The 14,890-nt window shown below is 24.6% G+C and overlaps 3 protein-coding genes across 4 annotated transcripts; 1 reads left to right on the forward strand and 2 right to left on the reverse strand.

Moving 5' to 3' along the window:
• Window positions 1–2,615: 2,615 nt before the first annotated feature.
• LOC409130 (iron-sulfur cluster assembly enzyme ISCU, mitochondrial) lies at window positions 2,616–8,494 on the reverse strand. Its single transcript, XM_392655.7, has 5 exons — window positions 8,359–8,494; window positions 3,884–4,113; window positions 3,335–3,559; window positions 3,183–3,261; window positions 2,616–2,915 (listed from the first exon to the last, which is right to left on the reverse strand). The coding sequence occupies exons 2-5, from the start codon at window positions 3,971–3,973 to the stop codon at window positions 2,812–2,814; spliced, it is 498 nt and encodes a 165-aa protein (XP_392655.2). The 5' UTR covers window positions 3,974–4,113; window positions 8,359–8,494; the 3' UTR covers window positions 2,616–2,811.
• Window positions 8,488–10,419, forward strand: LOC726129 (UPF0547 protein C16orf87). 2 transcript variants are annotated; one of them, XR_003304246.1, is made up of 4 exons: window positions 8,488–8,760; window positions 9,181–9,369; window positions 9,439–9,748; window positions 10,187–10,419. XR_003304246.1 is itself a non-coding variant. In XM_001121891.4 (3 exons), the coding sequence occupies exons 1-3, from the start codon at window positions 8,710–8,712 to the stop codon at window positions 9,667–9,669; spliced, it is 471 nt and encodes a 156-aa protein (XP_001121891.1). In that variant the 5' UTR covers window positions 8,488–8,709; the 3' UTR covers window positions 9,670–9,794. The 2 variants fall into 2 exon arrangements, 1 of the variants encoding a protein (XP_001121891.1); XM_001121891.4 differs by lacking the exon at window positions 10,187–10,419 and having other exon boundaries at window positions 9,439–9,794.
• LOC409131 (monocarboxylate transporter 12) lies at window positions 9,986–14,055 on the reverse strand. The gene is made up of 6 exons (XM_392656.7): window positions 13,001–14,055; window positions 12,530–12,673; window positions 11,216–12,134; window positions 10,928–11,148; window positions 10,446–10,763; window positions 9,986–10,209 (listed from the first exon to the last, which is right to left on the reverse strand). Exons 1-5 carry the CDS (start codon window positions 13,620–13,622, stop codon window positions 10,585–10,587), a joined length of 2,085 nt encoding a protein of 694 aa, XP_392656.3. The 5' UTR covers window positions 13,623–14,055; the 3' UTR covers window positions 9,986–10,209; window positions 10,446–10,584.
• Between the last annotated feature and the right edge of the window lie 835 nt (window positions 14,056–14,890).

A 14,890-nucleotide genomic window follows, 5' to 3' on the forward strand; every position in this document is an offset into this window, starting at 1 on the left:
TACTCTTTTAAATGATATACTATTTTTTTTCTTTCTGATTCACTTTTTTTTACTATTTTTCTTTTCTTCTATCGAAAACTTCTTTCTTCCTTTGTTATACTTTCTATAGATCTATTCGAGAATATATCAAGAAATAAGAGAATGGAAAATTTACGATATGGTATAATAGTATCATAATCAAGAATCGCGCAGAATGTATCAAATGAAGGATTTTTTATCTTTGTGATGCAAACATCGTGTGAATTTAATGTTTGTCGCGTGCGACCGCGTTCCATTTATAGTGAAATCGAATAGAAAAAACAAGCTTAAAGCATCGATTCGAAGTTTTCGCATTCAATATCAAATCGCTATCATAAAAAATCATTTATAATCTCACCTTTTAATTAATTTAATTAATAGAAAAATAAATTTTCAAGACATTCATTAACAAATTTACTCACCTCTTCAAAAATCATTAATTGATGATATTCTGTATAAAATGATGAACTAATTCATCGATGTTTTTACAATAAATAATACACATTGTAAATTTATAATATTATTAATAAATATGTTATTTTAATTTTTTTCTAAATAATTAATAATTTTTTAACTTTTTTAAATAAAATTGATTTTTTTTTAAATTATTTGTCCAATACATTATAAAATTTAAAACAATATCGAGAATAGTATATTTCTCTTGTAATGACACTATTTGGTTTCGTAGAAAAGCAAGATTCTATCGTTTCAGTCATATCGCAAATTGGTAGTATTATGTGTTTGTTAGAGAAACCATTGTGCGTACATTTGATGATGATTGTTCAAAGAATTAGAACGAAATATTTATGATAACACGAACATAATATAATCTTCTCAATGAACACTAATTATACTATTCTTTGAAAAATTAAAATATTAAAAATATTAAAATACTTTTATGTTAATTTTAAAAATTTATAATTTATATAAATAATGTAATAATATTCTTAATTTATTATATTTCTCATTAGTTAATTTATTTTTCAAATAAAAATAATTTTTTTATTTGCGAAAAGAACAATATGTAAATATCGATTGTATATAAATATTGAATCAAATATATAATTTTTTTTTAAATAAGTTTTCTAAATAACTTGTGATAAAATTTTTTTAATCAATCTGGATGCTCTATTTTTTTCAAGTATATAAAGGTACGCACTTCATTTTTATCATACTTTACATACATAGAACATATTCCTGATAGTATATGTATATTGATATTTTGATATGTCCATCATAAAACGTAGATTTATATTAAATCTATAAAATTCTGATAAGCATTCGAAACATCTCGAAAATATATATATATTATGTTTCTTATATGTACACGTATATAATTACATTGCATTATATATTTATATATTTTATAATATGTATGCATATATAATGCATTATTATAAATTATGAGTGATTTTCATTATTGACTTTATTTAATATAGTAAAATCGATTGATTAATTAATAAAATAATGGAAAAAATAATAGATATTTAATTTTCAAAATTAGAAAGCAATTTCTTAATCAAAAATGTTGGGCTCCTAAATAGTTATAAAAAACTATAGGCAATATAATTACGAATTAACGAACTAATTGTTCTTCACGAATTAACTTGAAATGCACAATTGGCACTAACTACATATGACTCAGTTTATATTCGTTCTTATTAAGCATCAATTGACGTTCTGATGATAGTTATAAGAGGAATGTACAAGTTACTGATTCAACTCAACTTTTTAAATTCATTTTAATTGTTTGAATCGAAATCTTATTCTAGGAAATTACTCGCTATGAATGTATGTAATTCCACTATATGGATAAAGATACAGAAATGTGAGTAAATATTTAATCGGATATCACGACTATGAGGAAATCTAAATGCTTTCATGTTATGTTTCTTGTTCTATATTAATATTATGTATGAATGAAATTATTTTTACAGAAATATCAAAAGATATATTCAACGGGATTGAATCATTAAAAATTTTAATTAATAAATTTATTCATTGAAAAAATATGATTTGAATAATATATTTATTTTTTTTCACATGTAATATTGCATGAAATGATTGAATTTTTAATTTTGTCTATTATATATTTATTAAATTAAACATAAGAATGAAATTGATAAAACGTATCTATCCTTATCCGCTTCTTTCTTCATCGATTACGTTATTACATCGTTGTTGATGGCGTAATAAATTCGTATAAAAACAAGTACAAATAGAAATGTTTTTGTCAACAATTTAAATTGCCATTAAAATAGTTCATTTACAATGTGCATTTGTATTAATAAAAATGTTTATCACAATGACATATTACTTTATTGTTTATTGTTTTATATTCTAATAAATTTTGATTGTGATCTGAAACACTTCCCGTTGATTATGTCATAATTTATAACTTTTGAAATTTAAAAATTGATTATTTTACAGCAAAACTATAAATTTACAGGGATGAAATTGATATTTTATGAAATAATTCAATGAAAACTGATATGATAACTTAACTGTGATAACAAATGATAACTTGGTTAAAAACAGTACTGATACTTAAGCGTATTAATTGAAAAAACCTGTAATTGTTTAATTAAATATATTTATTTTTTTTTTTGAAAAAATGAAAGAATATATGCAAGTATTACATTAAATTTTATATATAATTTAATATACACTTTTTCATTCTAATCACAACACATAATTTATGAATATTGTTATATATAAAAATTAATGAACAAAAAACAAAAAATAAGATATATAATTCTAATATTTTTTACTATCATCTGAAATATATCAGAATCATGTTTCATTTTTATTCTTATAATTATCATTATTTTTCAATTTTTGTTTCTGTTTTATATTATAATCTGACAAAGCAGCCTTAATTGCATCTTCTGCGAGCACTACAATATATGAAAGAAAGAAAATAAATAGTATATCTTTAATCAATATTAAATATATTCAATATAAATAGTTAATATTGAGTAATAAATTCTTCATCAACATAAATACTTGAATATTGTACAATATAAATTATTATATATTATATTATTATTATTATTATTATTATTATATTATATTATATTTCTTAAAAAAAATCTTTATAAAATTTCTACTCATATTTCATAGCTTATGAAAAAGATATTTAAATAATGATAAATATTACTTACTTGAACAATGTAACTTGACAGGTGGTAAGCACAATTCTTTAGCAATATCTCCATTCTTAAGAGCCAGTGCTTCATCAATCTATAATATAAATTATAATAATTCTTTTTTTTTGTTCTATATAAAAAATTCATGAAAATATAATTTTACTTACAGTTTTTCCTTTAACCCATTCTGTGGCTAAGGAACTTGAAGCAATAGCAGAACCACAACCAAAAGTTTTAAACTTAGCATCAATAATCTTTCCTTTCTCATTAACTTTAACTTGAAGTTTCATTACATCTCCACAGGCTGGGGCTCCTACGATACCTGTACCAACCTGAGAATCATTTTTATCCAAAGAACCTACATTTCTTGGATTTTCATAGTGATCTATCACCTAGAAATATTATAATATAAAAAAAAATAACTTTCATGTTTTATTTCAAAACGATTTGTAAATATTTTCAATTAATAGTGAAATAATAATAACTTTGTTATATCATCAATAATAACCTAAAATTTTTTACAAAACTAATATGAAATATTGACTATTATATTTGGAAAAATTTATTTTTTAAAATAAAACCAATCAAGATTATAAATTAAGGTCAAAAATATATATATATATACTAATGATAGATCCAATATTGATTGCATAAATAAACGCAATATATTTGTCAAAATTGTCAAAATATTCTATCATGAAATAGTAAATACTTACATTTGGATGATAAAATACAGCTGGGACACTTCGAGATATTAATTTCGAAGTTTTGTTAAGTCCTGAAGACAATGATTGCAGTAAAGACATTGTGTTTATTTTTGAATTAACATTGAGTAACTTGAAGCAATCTGTTCGTTATGCATAACACTTCACTAAGCAATCGATATTGCCTTGAAGTATATGATTTAAATGTTGGTAATGTTCAAAAATGGTACTCTTGTTTCAACCTGGGAATAAATAATAATATGAGAGGATTTGTTATTACTTTTTTATAAAATTAAAAAATCAGATTATTCTCTTTAATTAATTAATTTTTTTAATAATAATAAAGTTAAAATTATATAAAATTAATATTGTACAATAAATATTTGTAAATAGATAATTTTAATATTTTAAAAATCATTGCAATTTATATGTTTATATAATGAAATCAATATTATATTCTGTATAAAATGAAATTTTAGAAATGAATTATCCATAAACTATATATGTGTATGTATATATATATATATATATACTACATTATTTTCTTATTTTATAAAAAAGTTAAAGAATATTACAAAAAAGCTATTCCATAAAATATAACTATGATTTCGTAATTTTGTTAATATTTTTAAATGAATCTATGAAAAATTTGAATTGCTAATGTGTTCAGATAGTAATTTTAATATCTGTACTGGTTGGACTCAAGAATGGATATCTTCAAAAAAACTTCAAAAAAATAAACATCTTGATATACAAGAGATAGTACGTGGACCATTTTCTTCACCAAGATTATTAAAAACTTGTCCATTTATAGTGTTTTCTTGTCCACAACAAAATGAAAAGATAGAAAAAGATTATTGCAATATACGTCGAGGTATACCTGATACTTGGAAAGAATATCTAGCGTGTAAAGGTTTTTGTAATACAATAGAAAAATATATATTGCAAAAAAATTTGATATCTTCCTGTGTCAGATATTTTGCTACTGATAAAATATGGACTGATACAGGTTTACATTTTACACAAGGAATTCCTGATCCATGGAAATGTAAATCTCTGACAACAAGCCAGTGCATTAAACATCCACGAGCACAATGTTCTCGCGCCAAAAATATTTGTTCTACTCGAATGACAAATATATATGACGGAGACGATGAAGCAGAAGTAGAACTCGATGAACAGTTTAATAAAGATCATATTGATAATAAAAAAGATTCTTTTCAAGAAGAACGAAATAAATCAAATCATCCGTCAATTTCAAACAAAGAAGTTAAAACATTAAAAAATAATACGGAAGAAATTGAAAAAGAAGAAAAAAAAAATACAAACCAATTAGTTTTAAATAAGAATTCAAAATTATTATCTAATCAGAAAAAGCATAGAGAAAAAATAAAAATTGAAAATACTGAATTTAATAAAACTGAATTAAATAAAACTGCCCTTAAACCTCAAGAAATCATATCTAATAAAAATAAAAAAAAAAATATTAAAATAAATGTAGATGAAAAACAATTTTCGTCAAAAATACATTCAAATGATTTAAAAATTAAAACAAATAACAAAAAAGAAGTTCAAACTATTCCAATAAAAGTTACAAATGAAGCTGTGCAAACTAATATAATTGAAAAAGAAAAAACTGAACAAGTACAAGATTCATTCTTTGTAAATCAAGGAAATCTTAATACTGTCTGTTGCAATTGTATATTACAAAATTATATACTTTCATGTATAAAACATTTTTCTAATTTTTCAAACTTATTAAAAGGCATAAACCTATCAAATCATATAATATGTCAAAATTGCGAAAATATTTATTGCAGAAATAATTCCCAAAAATTAATTTCCGCTGTGAAAGAGTTAGAATTTTGTACTCCAGATCCAGAAAAATATTCAAAGCAGAAAAAAATTTACAAATGGACAAAATTAAAACTGTGTGCTTGCATGCAAAAAGCTAAAAAACAATTCGAGAAACAAAATAGATTAGAAAAATGTATGAAAACAAAAAATTCGATTATTTCTAAACAAAATCTAAAACTAATATGTCATCATTGCGATAGTCCTTATTTAAAAATTATAAAAATCAATAATGCAAATACTTACGATCGAAAAACATGTTCATGTATTTGTAAAAACATGTTAAATGTATCGAAGAACGAACAAAATAAAACTAAAGATTGTACTTCACAACATTCAATTGCAAAAAGACGAAGAAATCGAGATTCCAAGAAATGTTATACGTGCAATGAAAACATAAAGCATGCTTCTAAGAATGACCTTGAATGGGCATCACATTTGATGGCTACTGAATGTGAAAAAGATAGAATAAAAAAATGTGATCATAGATTCCCGAAAAAAAATAATTGCGATGATAATATTTTAAAATTAGAAATTCCAGAAATTAGAATTAACAAAGAAGAAGACATTCGAAATTGTTCTCAGATATGTGATAATAATATGATATATGAAAATATAATCAAAATGCAAAAAATGCAAAAAAATCTTCAATGTAATCAATTATTTATTGATAATGAAAAAAATGAAAAAAAATGCAAAAAAAAAATATTGAAAGATAAATGTTTTAATGTTGTAAATACTGCGACTAATACTAATGAAGAAATTAAAGTTCAATTTTCAAAACAAATTCAATGTTCAAAATTAGACAAAACTTTATATTCTGTAACAGATAGTGGAGAATATGCGGACATATCTGATAACATATCTGGATTTTAATATAAAAATCAAATGTCAATGACTTCAATAACTTAAGCACCATGATTAATACAATTCCAATATTGAAACCATCTAAGAGAAAAAAATTTTAAATTATAATAAATTATAAATCATCGAAAGAAATCATATCATATATGTAGATTTTGAATTTTAGAAATCAAAAACAAAATCAGACATGACATCAAAATTTACAAAGTTAATCAATTGTGTAACAATATTTCTTGTTTCATGTTCAATAAAAAAATAAAGATGATAATTATGAATAATTAATTATTGATTATGAATAATTAAATAGAACAACAAAATCAAAGGATAAGATATATTGAAATATATAATAGATAAAGTATATAATATAAAAAAATATAAAAAAAAATATCTGATATTGTTTTCACAGGATAATATAATTATGTTAGTAACATATAATTGAGAAATGATTAAATGTAAAGAAAAAATTAAATTGATCATATTCTTCTAATTAACATATAAATAATTTCTAAAACAATTTTTTTGCTACATCAATAATACAATATTCATAAATTTTTATTATCTGAAAAAATCTTATTTATATTATTTTTTATTTATATTAAAAATTATTAAATGAATATATTTATTAAAATTTACAAAATTAATTATGAATTACAATTTAATTAATATTAAATTATGCATTAATATAATAGATGATTTAAATAAAATCTCAAAAGAATTATTTATGCATAAAATAAATATAGGAAATTATCAATTATTTAACCAAACAAGATTAGAATATCATTGTAATTAAATATCTTTTGACATTAAAGGATAAAATTGAAAAATACTTAAAAGATATTTAACGGAATAAATATAAAAGATAAGAAAATTAATTTAGAAAATTATTGTTTATTTTTCATTTTATTTTGTATAAAAAATAATTTTTCAAACAATATATATTATATTAAATAAAAAGATTATTCCTAATTTAATTGAAAATTTACAAAGTTAATGAACTTAAGTCGAAAAGAATTTTTCTTTTGATAAAAATAATATATCTTATAAAAAAACAATTAATTTAATTTTTTTGTTATTTTTGATTTTCATAAACACAATATAAAATAAAATTCAAATTAATTAAGAATATTTCATTATTCAATTCAATGAATATAATATTTAAAATAATATATAAAAAATATATTTATTATAATGTAATAAAAACAGATTTTTAAAAATTGACATGTTTTTTTTGATATTAAAATTTAAAATATTCGAAATATAAAAAATACATGTTTAAAATACAATAAAATAACATGTTAAAATAACTTGAAGAAATTTTAACCTAATTTTAATTACAAGATATATTAAAATTAGTTGTTAGTTATCTTCACGTAATAATGTTTTGAATTAGACAATCAATTTATTTAAGAAGTCAAAAAATTAGAATTGAAATTCTTTTAAGAATAATAAGATATATTTATTAGAAAGATTATAATCTAAGACAATTTAAATTAAATTTTTTCTAGTAATATAAACATAGATAAAATCAATTGATTTATGTGTAATGCTAAAAAATAAATTTTCATCTGATGTTAAATGTTAATGAATTAAATTATTTGTTGATTGTAATTATTAAAAATATATTTATTATAATTTTCAATATTTATCATTTCATTTATTAGGAAATACAGTAACATTTATATTTGAAAAATGAAGAAAAATTATAATTAAATAGAAGATTTTATAGTTTATAAAATCATAAATTATCATGTGTTATTAATATTACAAACCTTATATGTATTTAATTAAAATAAAAACACAAAACATCTTCACAAAACTAAATTACGCGATTGGTCCATTCTCATAATTGACTTTTATCGCCATCTATTAATAGGATTACGAAATATTTTATATTGTGTTTCTTTTATATATTACGGCTGTCATTACTTATTAGCGTAATGCTAAGAGCAACAAAAAAATATTTAATGTTATAGTGAATGCTCTTAAAATGCACCCTTATCGATATAAAAGTTATTTTTGTGCTGTGATGTCATTATTTGACAATATACTTTAACGTTATAAATTCCTAGTCATATTTAAATTGTAAATAACCTAATCTTAATTAAATATTTTTTCGTAATATGGCAAAGACTAAAACAATTAGTAAAGGTTGCCCTAAATGTGAACAACAGGTAATTATATTATGATTATTTATATTTATATGATATACTTTATATTAATTTTATTTTTAATATTTTATAGCTATATTTAATTACATTAATTGCATTAAATTTTTTTGAATGAGTTTGGAAAAATTCAACAAAGAGAGAATAAACTCATATTTTGTGAATCATAAATTTTATTATTATTATCAAAAAATATATATTATCTTTAAAATTAAATATAATTGATTAATTTATGATTTCTTTAAATGTAAGCTTTGAATAATTATATTAATTTTTAATAATAAATATATACAAGAAAATATTAGATTTCTATTTAGAATATACATAAATTATATATATTATTTATAAAATTCATAATATATTTTTATATTATATTATATTTATTATTTTATATTTTTTTTATATTAATTACATTTATTTATCAAGGTCCCTGTAGCTTGCAAAGCATGTCCATGTGGACATTCATTTTTCAATGCAAGACGAAATTCAATAAAAAGTCCTCCTAGTCCTGATAATGGGGTAATGAAAACAAGACGAACTAATCGAATCAAACGTGAAAAACCAAATTATTATGATGCTTTAGAATATGATAAACAATCAAAAAAGAGTGCTAAAGTAAGATATTATTTATTTAATCATATAAGTATATATTAGAAAGATTATACAAAACTTTAATTATCTTAGATTAGAAAAGCAACAGATGCTGCTAGTGATATAGATTGCAGACAATTAAATAAAAAAAAGAAACGAAAGGGAAAAGGTAAAGGAAAAAGTGGAAGTAATAATGGAATAGGAGATGATGATGATGAAATGGAAGGAATTAATAGTTTATCACCAGAAAAACAGCTTACATGTTCTTTAATATTACAAGAATTAAATAACAAAATGAGAGTTGTGGCTTGGAAACCAACATAATTTTTCTTCATTGTGACATATTTCTTATTCTAAGAAATTCTAGTATCCAGTTTTAGTAAAACATAATCATTTTATATAGGTATTGAATTGTATTTAAAATACTATCTATTATGCAATCTAAAAAATTAAGATAGTATTATATAATGTTATGCAAATTGATAGCATTAATTTATATAAATTATATATAATTTTTATTAACAGAAATATATATATATATATGTATATAAGATATACATAATGTATATAATATATATATGATATATATTATAGATAGATTTATTAATAAAATTATATATAATTTGTGATAAAAGATATATTTTTTTTTTATAGCCATTTTGAGATTTTTAAAGTTTTTTAAGTATTAATTTGAATGTTGAATTATCTTCCAAAGTAAAAAGAAAAAATAATATTACATTAATGAAAAGAATACAATTTTTATTAAAGATCACTGTGTTTAATTACATCTGTTTGTATGAAAAATATGTATTTCCTACTAAGATTATTTCTTTCATCGCAGGATCTGCCGCAATTCTTCATTCTCTACAAATAATCATAATGTAACATGTAAATATAATGTACATAGTGTTAATGTGATATATAAGACAAATTACAAATATAAATCAATTTTTTTTAAAGTAAGTCTTTATATCGTGTATATATGTATATGTATAAGAATGTTTGTTCTTCGTTTTTACTTTGAATGTAAATGAAAATGTCATTTACCAATAAAATGAGAGAGATGTGCATTTATAAAAACTTATAAAAATTACCCTTACCTGCAGCAAACGAGGTATTTTATGTAAACGTTTCGAATACATTGAACCAATTAATACATCATAGTGGAATAATTGTAGCGACAAATGTGGTGATTTATTAGATTTCTATTACACATTCAATCACATTCGCAAAATATCTTTATTTTTTTGCAATCGCTTCTCCTTGACAGTTACTGTTCTTGACATTATTAACAGTCATCTTCGATGAATTCGATACTTCGTTAAAAATCAGAAGTAGAGGTAGACCTCCCATAACCATGCATGTGCCCATGCATAGAAAACATACGGAATAACTTCCGGTTACATCGCGTAGGTATCCTGAAATTATTTGAATATTAATATTATTATCACTGTTTACATTTTAAGTAATTAAAACAATATTTTGTAAATTAATATCGAATAAGTATTTTTATCTTTATTATATTTAACTATAATCAACATTTAATATATTTTAAATTTATTGTAATAAGATAATGTCGTACCTGCTAAAGGCGGAATAGAAATTGCTCCGACGCTCTGGAACATCCTAACAAGACCGTAAGTAGAAGATATTTTATCAGTTCCGTATTGGTCTGCAAGAAGGACGGGAACCAAAAGAAACCAACAGCCTAAGCATAATCCGTACATGCCTACGGAACATGCCAACACATAGAAAGAATGGGCCATTGGAATTGCCAATACTGCTACACCAGCACCCACAACACTGTTAAAAATAAGCATAGAATATTTTTATTATAATAATAAAAAAGAAAAATACATTTTTATAATACCTTCCGATATATCCTTTCCGTCGATCAAAAAGCTTCAAATCTGAAAGCCATCCAAGTCCTAATCTTCCGCATAAATCAAGCGCGGCGGAAATAGCTACCAAGTATCCAGCTTCTGACTTTGTGTAACCAGCAGCATGCACATATGCCGGAAGATAATAGAGCATATATGGACTTCCAGTTGACATCAGACTAACGGAAAAGCACATCATGATGAATTGAGGATTTTTTAATAGAGATAAATCGATATATTGCGTTATTCTTTGCATTAATGTTTTCTTTTCCTCCGGCAGTTGTGCTTCGTTTTGAGGAATTGAAGTTCGTTCTGGATATACCACAGTAATCGACGACTTTAATGATCTTAACGATGACCTGGCCTTGTACACACACGTGGAATCGGTCGACAAATCTTCGACACTATGCAATATACTTGAACTACGTATTTTCGAGATTGGTTTCATCTGGAGACCTTCACCCATCACGTCCTTCTCTTCATCGCTGTCTGTCAGTTCGACCGTCACCACACTGTTCTGATGAAATAATTCGTTCAACAGATTATGCTTTGCAGTCGAGTCGTTCGCGAATATTAAATCTAACTTTTGTTGTTTTGCTGACTCTAATTCCTTTGTATATTCGACCTTTTCCTCTTTCTCTGGTATCTTCAAATCTTCCGGCGCATAGTTGTTCTCTAAAGGCCGATACAGAGTTGCACTCACGCACACGTGCAACATGCAACCACCAAGTAGGAGAATGGTACCGTGAAAACCAAAATTATCCACTAGAATCTTGATTAGAAGTGGAAACACGAAACTACCAGCCGCTGTACCAGATACACATATACCATTTGCAAGGGCTCGATGCTTGTCGAAATATTGGGAAACGAGGATAATACCTGGTGTTGTCGAGAGACCACCACCAATTCCTAAAATTGTTATATTTATAATAATTAATTATATTATTCTAAAAATATTTCTGTTCAAATGTTCGCAATTTAAATATTATTAAAATATTATTATCATTATTATAAATATACGTTTATATCTTTTTCTTATTCTATTGAATCTGCAGTTTGTTACGTAATCGAATGACGTAAGTTAATAGGTGTATGTATAACTAGAAAGACATAGCGATATAGTTAAAATAAAAGTATTTCAATGATGATTTAAATGATTTTAGGGAAAATGAAGAAATATCATCGATCAGTACTACTTATGAAACGATATTTTATAACATCGCTATATCTTCTCAATTGATTATAAATGGAAATGAATATGATTAGAGAAGAATTTGATAAAATTAATTGTTAATCTTACAAACCTGTCAAAACGCCGAATGTAAAAAAGAGATGTATCAAGCTCGTGGCAAAATAACTTATTGTTAATCCTAAAGCGCAAAACAATCCACCGACGAAAACGACAGCCCGACAACTGTATTTCTGACACAACATACTCGTCACTGGAGCTGTATTCGAAATATTCGTATGTTAATTTTTCAAATATGAATGTAACACATGTATATCATGCTATTGTTACATATTTCAAAAACTATCTATCTATCTTTTAAAAAATCTTCGTTAAATTTTTTATTAATCTAAATATATTTCCAAAAGTTTGTAAAGATTTATTTTTATTATTTTTATATCATTGTTTATAAAAGTACAATAGTTCTTTTGAAATAATTCTATTGAAAATTATCTAATAGTAATAAATGGTATCGTGAGAAATATTAAAAAAGAATCTTAAGAATCAACTTATATTTATGAATTGAAATTCTTAAAAAATTACTTACCAAGTGCGAGACAAAGACAAGATAAAATAGCTGGTATCCAGGAAGCGACAGACGCTGAGGAATCCTTGAACGTTTCCATCACCTCAACATATAGCACTCCATAAGATTTCATAAGTCCAGTCACCCAAAACTGAACGAAAAACGCCCCGAATACGATAATCCAACCGTAACCACCATCTAATGGAACGTATGTAATATTTCTTGATTTTTTTTTCGTTTCGCTTTTTTTAGGTTTCTTCTTTTTCGTACTAGAGTTTTTACTCGATCGAAGTTCACGAGATTTGGCAATCAACGGTCTAGCCGTGAGACTCGATATAGTCAGGAGATTGTCGTTATCTTCGTCCTCTATCGTCTCTGGACTTTGAAGATGCGGTGGTACAACTGGCGTCGAGGTTGCTGTCGCCTGGACGGCTAAGGAGGCTGGTCTCTTAGGCGATGGCACACCTGTACTCAAATCGAAGACGGGCGCTGAATGTATGGACAAAAGGGAACCCAGTTGATTTTGTTGATTCATATTTTCGTCGATGACAGTCGTGCCGACCATCTCCTGCGACGCTGTCGTCGGTGCGACAGCGTCACGTTCGACCGAATCCTGCAGGCACCATTCTCGTGGTAACGACATATTTCTGTAATTTCGTTTACGCGACGGGGACCGTAATACATTGGAGTTATGTTACTTTTCTTCCCCTTCGTTTGCTTTAGCTGGCAAACTGTCTTCTTTCACTTATTATACTATCTTCTTCTATTTTTCTTATTTTTTTTTGAAAAACGGAACTTTTGTTTCACTAACGTTCTATATCTCTATTTATGTATTTCTTCACTACGTTTTCTATATTTCTCTCTACCCGTCTTATTGTAAATGTCAATCAAAATGATCTATTTTTGCGTCGTTACTCTTCGTTCAAATCTATAAGCTTCTTGGTTGCAGTTACGCGCACCTTATCAGCATCGGCCCACCCGATTTAATTTTCTTGTTATCTATGCTTCCTCGATTTCCTTCTCACCATTTGCACGTTCTCCAAAGTTCTCCTGACTCGGTCTAAGGGTGCTTGGTAAATAACCGAAATGAAAAGGGTGCGCACGCAGAGGAGGTCGCCACCGAATGGAAACTTACGGGATCGATATGTGGCCACAACTGACGCACTGGCATTTCACGGTGTAATCACCACCACGTGGCTTGGAAACAATGCAGAGCCTATCGGTTTATTGTCCTACTAGGCGACCTACTTTTCCTTTTCTTGGTTTCCAACTTGTAATTCCATTCAGCAGGCTTCCACCCTATAATTTTTGCAGAATGACCTTCGATTCTTCCAAATCGCGTGTTTTTTATTCTTTTGCAGCTTCAATTATTCGAACATCTTACATCGAAAAACAGAGGTTGTCGATCGATACTAATCGTTAAAAAAATACTAATTCGAAGGAGATGTTACCACTTGTTATGATAGTTAGTATAATCTTTTAAATTTTGCTAACTATTTTTCCTCCTCTTCCTTTATATCGAAGACTGAAAGAAAAAAAACTATATTAGAAAGATTGAATTGTTATTCAATTTTACATATTATTCTTTTTAAATTGTTTTACATTTAATATCATTATCAAAAAAAAAAAAAAATTTGCATTACTTCTTATTCTTTACTTTTTCAATTTAATAAAATTTATATTAGATTAATATCACAATGAGAAATCAATATAATGTAAGAAAATAAAAACTTAAATCAAACAATTTTTATTAAAAATTAAAAAACTGAAATTTCAGAATATTCAAGAATAAGATCTACAAATATATTTTATATTTATTACTAATCAAGTTCATAATAATGACTAAACTTGGAAGATTAAATGTAAATTTGAATCAAATTGATTGATTTTAAAAATAAAAAATAAATAATA

Source organism: Apis mellifera, linkage group LG3 (assembly GCF_003254395.2).
Source record: "Apis mellifera strain DH4 linkage group LG3, Amel_HAv3.1, whole genome shotgun sequence".
NCBI classification, from domain to species: domain Eukaryota; kingdom Metazoa; phylum Arthropoda; class Insecta; order Hymenoptera; family Apidae; genus Apis; species Apis mellifera.